At 36.0% G+C, this 8,430-nt stretch overlaps 1 protein-coding gene across 1 annotated transcript in view; it reads left to right on the top strand.

Moving 5' to 3' along the window:
• Nucleotides 1-2,213: 2,213 nt before the first annotated feature.
• Nucleotides 2,214-8,430, top strand: part of LOC141541821 (calcium-activated chloride channel regulator 1-like) — a 32,410-nt gene continuing 26,193 nt past the window's right edge. Inside the window, exons 1-5 of the mRNA XM_074266324.1 lie at nt 2,214-2,437; nt 3,318-3,458; nt 3,649-3,796; nt 6,392-6,497; nt 8,247-8,424. Of these exons, the coding sequence (XP_074122425.1) occupies nt 2,276-2,437; nt 3,318-3,458; nt 3,649-3,796; nt 6,392-6,497; nt 8,247-8,424 (735 nt within the window). The 5' untranslated portion in view covers nt 2,214-2,275. The remainder of the gene's footprint in view (nt 2,438-3,317; nt 3,459-3,648; nt 3,797-6,391; nt 6,498-8,246; nt 8,425-8,430) is intronic.

Here is an 8,430-nt window from a genome sequence, read left to right as displayed (position 1 = left end):
ATTCTAAACTAATAATAATTTTAAAAAATAATTGTCCATATACTAAATCACACACCTTCATGTGTCAATTAAACTGTGGTTTCACCTTTCCTTGGATGACTAATATTGCTTATATTCTTTGATTTTTGTTGATACTTTAGTTTTTATACTTTGGACTCATTTATTCTATGTCTACCAATCCCAATAGCTCTTTAGCTCCAGAAAACAGATAAATCATCCTTGATAAAGCTACCCCATTACATCCGCAAACCATCCCTTACATGTTGACCTTGACAACTCTTCCATTAAATATCTTACCATAATCCTTTATTTGTGGTTGTATAGCATTGGTCTGAATAAAAAGAAATCATCAAGTGCTTTTTGAGTCCATCCATGCCATGAAAGGTCCTATGGAAATCATATGTATAGGAAACAATATGGTGGGGAGGAGCAATTAATTTGCACCTTGATAGAGATGTAACTTCTCTATATACAGTTTCTATATTGTTGCTCATCTTTCTTTTTCAAGTTTATCCCTGGGTATGATCCAGAACACCTTACCAATATTAGATATTTCCCTTGTCTTATTTGTTGTGGCCCTATATCAGATTATCTCTGTTTATCAGGCAAAACCCAATAAACAAATATTAGAACTACTTACTATAACACCTAAGAAGTAAATGGTTTGAATATGCCCATAAATTATTAATTACTGTTACTTTCAGGATCTTTGCTCAAAGCATTCTAACCTGTGAGCTATATCATCATCATCATCATCATCACCACCATTAGAATTTATGAAGCACTTTAAGGTTTGCAAAGACAGTTTACCTATATTATCTCACTTCATCTAATGATAATGTTGCAAAGGCCACTAGATTTGGAATCTTTTTGTCACTAACTGTGCAGCTTCATTCAATTCACTTCATCTGTGTAAGCGAGACTGCTGAGCTTCAGAGTATATAGTTCTCCAACTTCTATCAGGCAGAGCCTCCAAAAATGTTGACAATTAGACAATAAAATGCCAAGACTAAACCAATTCCCCAAATAAAACATATGTTGATTTCCTTATGAGGAAAAAATTTTTGAGCAATGAGACAGAAAAAGAAAGTTTATGTTTGGGACCACACTATGTAATGAGGGGATTGAGACAGACAAGATCTAAAAGAAGTCTAGGGGCAATATGCAATAAGGTTAAAAGAAGGAATTTTGAGGGGAACAGAAAAGAGTAATAACAAGGATGGTAAACAGAACTTTATTGGTTGAAATGTTCTAATCAAATAGAATTGCCAGATCAAAGAACATTAGGATTTAGAACTTAACTGGTGAGTAAGATCCCAGTTGCTATTAAGCACTTTACTTTGCAGATGTGGAAACAGAGGCATGCAGTGATAGCTTGAACAGATAACAACAATACTAGCTAGTATATCTATATATCCCGAGCATAGCTTTTAAAGTTTACATAGCATTTTGCTGATGTTAGATCATTTGATTTTTACAAGAGTGGGAAGTAAGTACAATTATTATGCCCTTTTACAGTTGAGAAAACTGAGGAAGACAGAGGTTATGTTCCAGGTACTCTACTAAATGGTATTAAGCAAGTAAGATAGGCTCTGCCCTCAAGAACCTTATATTTTAATGGGGAAAAATAATATCTCAGGGATCACAGGATTAAAGGAAGCTTAGAAATCATCATTTCATTTATTAAGATACTAAAATCAAGAAAAGGAATGCAAAATACCCAGTCATACAGATCAAGTGAATGATAGGGCCAGAATTCAAAGGCAAGTCACTAATTCCAAATTTCATGCTCTTTCCACAACACTATTTCCTTTTCACCTTTATTACTGCTAGTTGAATTGTCAGACCTCTCTGCTGAGAAGAATCAGGGTCCCAGACAGGGCAAACAATCGCAAGCATAATATCTGCCTTGGCTAACCAGCTGTTCTGATAGTGTATAAGTGTGTGTCCATTCTGGTGAACTGGGGTGTGGAACTCCCACACCCTCAATCTCAACAAATGGTTTGGTTGATTGCCCCACAATGCCCTATCCAAAAAGAAATATTTGAGTGTACACAAAATGTGTGGCCACGTTATTCTCTGGAATAGAGACAAGAATAATCGTGATAAAAATATAGAATAATTATCTGGAAGGGTGTTTAAAGAGCAATAATAAATCAACATTGATAACTTGAAAAATTTTGTGTTTTCTACATATATATATATGTATATAAAGACAGAGTAAAAGAAGGACACAGAAAGAGAAGGACCTCCAGGACCAACATTCTGACATGCAATGATGGGGTCCTTTAAGAATGTTATCTTCACCTTGACCTTGTACCTACTAAGGGGGACAACTGCTTCCCTCATTCAGCTGAATAACAATGGCTATGAAAATATTATCATTGCCATTGACCAAAATCTGCCAGAGGATGATAAACTTATTCAACACATAAAGGTAAGAAAGCTTCTCTCAATGGAAGAGGTTTTGTTCAGCTAAAGGATGGCTGGGGAGAGGTAGTTGGACATAAAAGAAGAGGCAGAAAATCTGGATTTTCCCTCTACTGTTTATTAACCTTTCAAGGCATCATCAGTTGCCTCATCTAGAAATTGGGGATAATAATGTTTGGTGTGCCTTTGGACAGAGATACAACTTTGTTGGTTGGAAATGACAAAGCTGCAGGATCTCCACAAAGAAATTTGTGCCTATTTAGGAGCCCTATAGAAATCAATATGTTTAAAAACAAAAACAATTTTTTGCAGACTCTAAGAGAAGAGAAGAACCCCAATGAACCACTACAGATTAACAACTGCTTTCTAATGGTCTTAAAATTTTGCTAGGGACATTTACAGGTTCAATGATTTGTCAAAGGTCACACAGCCAAGTGTCATTTCCTCCATGAATCCCCCCAGCTGGAAGAGAGCAGGGCTCATATTGTTCAAAGCACATCAAGTATCTTCTTACATTTATCATATTTTCCTTTGTATTATAACTATTTGCATATATGGCTCTCCCCCATCCCACTTCCCATTGAGTTGTAAACTTCTAAATAGCAAGATCTTCCCCATAGCCATCTTTCTATCTATTTTGCAAATGTTAGGTACTTAAAAGCTGTTTGTCAAACTGAGTTTAGGTTAGTAGGTTCAACCCTTGAACACAAAACACCAGACTCCTACTCTAATATAAGCTCATCAACATTTTTCTATTTTCTATTTTTATTTGATTAAAATGCTGTAGTCATTTAATACTAGCTATCTACATTGTAAAGTTAAATAATTGGTTTCTTATCCATTTGTCAGCAGTCAGATTTCCTTATTTATTTTTTCTTTCCATATAGGACATGGTGTCAAAGGCTTCAAATTACCTGTATGAGGCCACGGAAAAAAGATTTTATTTCAAAGGAGTCTCCATCTTAATTCCTAAGACGTGGCAGACAAAACCAGACTATGAGAAACCAAAACTTGAGACATACAATAATGTAAGATCATCTCTTATCTTTATTAAGTATTATTTGTATTAAACATTAGGTTTAAATTTTTTTAGAAATTTTAAAATTAAAAAAATTTTTGAAATATAATTTTCTAATAATTTTTTAAGAATCTTTCTATCTAAATTTTATTTATCATGTTCTTTGTAATTAAAAAATCTAAAAAATAATACATTTCTAGGCGGATATCTTCATTGAAGTCCCTAATCCTCCAGTCAATGATGCTCCACGAACTCAGCAAAATGGACTGTGTGGAGAGATGGGAGAAAGAATTTATTTAACTCCTGACATCATATTGGGGAAAAAGTTGAATGAGTATGGACCACCAGGTAAAGTTACTGATGAAAGTCTAGGATTACATCATGTATGCAGCATATTTCATAACTTAGGTTGCACTATATATAGACTATGATTTTCTTGATATGAAAATGTAAATTAGTCAAAAAGATTGGAGGGCCATTCCTTCTTTTCATATAGCAGTAGTTTACTTCTCCTTTAGAAATGTAATTGTTTTAAATCAGTGCCCTCTAAAGCTTTTTTGATTGCTTTCCCCAACAGTTAAAAAACTATGAATGATCACTTTAGTGGCTGAATGGAGGTTGGATTGGAGAGCTTGAAGGCAGACAGATCTACCAGGAGGCTATTGCAACAGTCTAGGTTTGAGGTGATGAGGGCCTGCACTCTGAATGCTGACAGCATCAAAGGAGAAAGGAGCATATTCAAGAGACGCTGAAAAGGCAAAATTAATGGGTCTTGGAAACACATGGGATGTTGGGAGTGAGACAAAATGAAGAATCCTAGAGGATTTATAAATTCTGAGCATCAGGAACTAGGATTATGGTGTTGCCCTCTATACTAGGAGAGGAAAGGAGAGGAGGGGGTTAAGATAAAAGAGAATAAATTCAGTTTTGGACATACTGAGTTTAAGATCTCTACTGGAAATGAGTTTGAGATGTCTGAAAGGCAGTTGGAGATGGGAGACTAGAGGTCAACAGAGTCAGTGGAAATAGGTGGATGTGAGAATCAGCACAAAAAGATGGCAATTAAATCCAGGGGACCTGATAGATTACAAGTAAAATCATATAATGGGAGAAGAAGATCCACCTTAGAAACCTCTGGGACACCTCTTGGCTCCCCAGGGATCTGGGGCACTATTTTAGAGACCGCTTTTCTAGGGTACATACTCACTTCAAATATTTATCTTATCAAAATTTTATGAATTGGGGGCAGCTAGGTGGCGCAGTGGATAGAGCATCAGTCCTGAATTCAGGAGGACCTGAGTTCAAATCTAGTCTCAGACACTTAACACTTCCTAGCTGTGTGACCCTGGACAAGTCACTTAACCCCAGCCTCAGCAAAAGACCAAAAAAAAAAAAAAAAACCTTTATGAATTGGCATAACATTCAATAGGAACCCAAGAATCTATATTTTCTCCATAAGAATTCAGTTGTCTAAATATAACAAGTTATCAAAATGATAGGAATCAAATAGAACTAATTTTAACAAGTTTGACAAACATTACTATTTATTACATATAAGACAGTGTATAAAGTACAGAAGATACAGAAATAAAAATGAAACATTCTTTACCCTCATATATCCCACAGCCTACTGGAAAAATATAAAATGGATACAGAGAATTAGAAAACAGAGCAAGGAGTAAAGAGAAGAGAGATCATCTAATAAGTTTTAGGAATATTTAAAAAGAGACTGGGTGTGACTAGTAGGTGGTGGGATCAAGGATCACTTCACAGAAGAGGTGGTATGAAATTTTAATTTTGAATGAAGATAAGGATTCTGAAAAACTGATAAGAAGGGAGGGCATACTAAGACTAGGAAATAGAATGAAGTTGAACTGTGAGCAGTAAATTATTTAATCCAAGTGGACCATAAAGGAGAATAAGTTGAATCTGGAAGCCCTAAAGATTGGATTTAGGGCTCTGTATTTTATCCTAGTGTAATAGGGAGTTAACAAAGTTTTTAAGCAGGAAGTAACATGATCAGATGGAAGATCAAAGGCTCACAAGCTTTAAACTAGAAGAGTTTGGTCCCTGATGAAAATGAAGCCCAGTGTTATGTCCAAGATTCCATAAACAGCTGGGCTTGAGCCAATATCCATTCTATTAAAACACATTGCTAGTCAGTATATTCCTAGAAAAGAATAATACATAATAATGTGAGGGGGGAAAGGATTGGCAACCAGGGAGATAAACTAGAGAAGGCTTCATGGTAGAGGAAATGCTTGAGCTGAACCTTAAAGGAAGACAAAGAGTTTGAAAAGCTGAGGCAAGGAACAAGTACATTCTAGGTATGTTAATGTCAAAGACAAAATATCCAAGGGAAAGAAAATGAAGACATCATGTAGCACATACTAAGTGCAGGAAAACTGAAGGTTAGTCCATTAGTATCTATATGAAGTCAAGAAATCTGTATAAAGATTTACTCCTCCCCAGAATGCTGGTTAGATGCTCTCTGATAGATTCGTGTTGGGAGCGAAGAGAGTAGAATCACATGAGATAGGCCAATATGAATGATCTGTACCACTGATAACTATAATTAAATTAGTGAGATCACAGAGCTATCCAATTATCCGAGAGCAAAAGATAGGAAGGAAGAAAGGAAGGAAGGAAGGAAGGAAGGAAGGAAGGAAGGAAGGAAGGAAGGAAGGAAGGAAGGAAGGAAGGAAGGAAGGAAGGAAGGAAGGAAGGAAGGAAGGAAGGAAGGAAGGAAGGAAGGAAGGAAGGAAGGAAGGAAGGAGGGAAGGAGGGAAGGAGGGAAGGAAGGAATTTCACAAGATAAGAAAGCATAACCAGGATATGAGCTGCCGGATCAGAAAAATACTCACATAGATCTGAGGAAATACCCACAACATTGCTGAATTGTAAAAGTAATTGTATTTTTGCATTTCAAATATATTTCTACAGGAAAAATCTTAGTTCATGAATGGGCCCATTTGAGGTGGGGAGTGTTTGAGGAATACAATAAAGCAGAACCTTTCTACAAGCTTAATGGAAAAAATGTACCAGTAAGGTATGATAATCTTTTAACTTTTTGGAACCCACATTAGACTGAAAGCATCTTCTCTTGAGATAATTTTTAAAATATTTCAGTTATCAGGATTGTTTTTCTTTTCATCTATAGACTACAGGCTCCTATCCCAACATCCTTCAAAGCAGAGGCAGTTATATCAAAGCACAGAAATTTTTCTGAATCTGAGGCACAAAATTATTACAGACTAACTTTTTGGAGTTGCTACATCTGTCTGGAACACAGAGACTTGCAAACATGGCCTCAAGGACAAACCAGCTCTAGAGAGATAGACAGTACATGTCCTTGTTGCCTCCTCTGAATATCAGCTGTACACTCTGACAGGCAGAGACAGAAAAATTCTTCCAAATGTGGAATACTACACTCTCACTGTACCAAAGGACCTAGCTGGCCCTTTTCCCCTTTCTTCTCATAGACAATAAGTCCATTCCTCAGGATATTGTATGATTTGGGGAAGAAGCACAAGGAACATTTTATTACTTCTCAATGCTTAAATACAGTGGGTAATTATAACTCTCAAGGAGAGAAAATGCTGGCACCCTTGTGTGGGTTACACCTGCTATCCAGTTCATGCAGGAAATCTATCTTGTTCTCTCTGTTGGATTAACAAAAGCTCTAGGATCAATCAATCCACAACTTTTACAGAAACACCTGCTTGGTTCTGGGTGCTGTCCTAGGTGCTAAGGACAGAGAAAAAAATGAAACAATCTTGGATCTCAAATAGCTTGGGGGAAACAACAAGTACTCATGTAAATATAAACACAAAGTATTTGTGAAATAAATGCCACATAATTGGGAGGGATATGAGAGTTCATGGTGCCCTTGTTTCTTCCATATGCATAATTGGCCAGAAATCCCTGAGACAGGGTGCTCTTTTGAACATTTTTCATCTAATGATTGAATGAAACCTTATGAAAAAGGTCAATAGAAAATTAGATTTTTAGGAATACAGAAAAAGAACTTGAGTTGCCCCACATGTTAGTGATGATAATCACTCTGAGTACCTAATAAAATTGTTGAGAATGAGGAGTTTCTCTTTTTAAAAAAATAATAGTATTTTATTTTTCCAAATACATATAAAGATAGTTTTCAATATATACTTTTGCAAAACCTTGTGTCCCAAACTTTTCTCCCTCTCTTTTACCCTCCCCCATCCCAAGAAGCAGGCTATTTAATATAGCTTAATTATGTATAATTCTTCTAAATATATTTCCATATTTGTCATGCTGTGAAAAAAATCAGAGTGAAATGAAAAAAAAGAATAAGTAAGGGGAAAAATCAAGCAAACAAACAATACAAAAGAGGTGAAAATATTATGCTTTGATCCACATTTGGTCTCCACAGTTCTCTCTCTGGATGTGGATGGCACTCTCTACCACAAGTCTATTGGAATTGCCTTGGGTCAGGATGAGTACTTCTTCATTCCCATGAAGATGATAATAAGGAGCCTGGAACTCATTCCCTTGATGTCAGGGATATCAATTAATCAGACAGTCTACAGATAGTCTAACTTTGGGATATTCCAAGAAGCCCACCTGAAATTCCCCATGATTTTTCTGCCAAACAGAAATGGATTTTCCTGGCTACCTGAGACTTTACTACCTAAATGGGATTATTGATACACACTTTTGTTGAAGAAATAATTAATGTGATAACATTGGAGATACACATGGGTTGGAGTGGTTTTAAATGAATTAATGTTCTTAAAATCTAATCCTAATATCTTTTCAGATGTTCTGATGCTATCAGTGGTACAAATAAGGTAACCGTATGTACTGGAGGGAGCTGTTCCACCAGATCATGCAGGATAGATCCCAAAACAGGAAAATTTCAACAAAACTGTGTATTCATACCTGACAGAGTTCAGACTGAGAAAGCCTCCATCATGTTCATGCAAAGCATTGATTCTGTAAGT

The sequence above is a fragment of the Sminthopsis crassicaudata genome, chromosome 4 (genome assembly GCF_048593235.1).
Source record: "Sminthopsis crassicaudata isolate SCR6 chromosome 4, ASM4859323v1, whole genome shotgun sequence".
Classification (NCBI taxonomy): Eukaryota; Metazoa; Chordata; class Mammalia; order Dasyuromorphia; family Dasyuridae; genus Sminthopsis; species Sminthopsis crassicaudata.
This window is presented reverse-complemented; position numbering and strand designations above follow the sequence as displayed.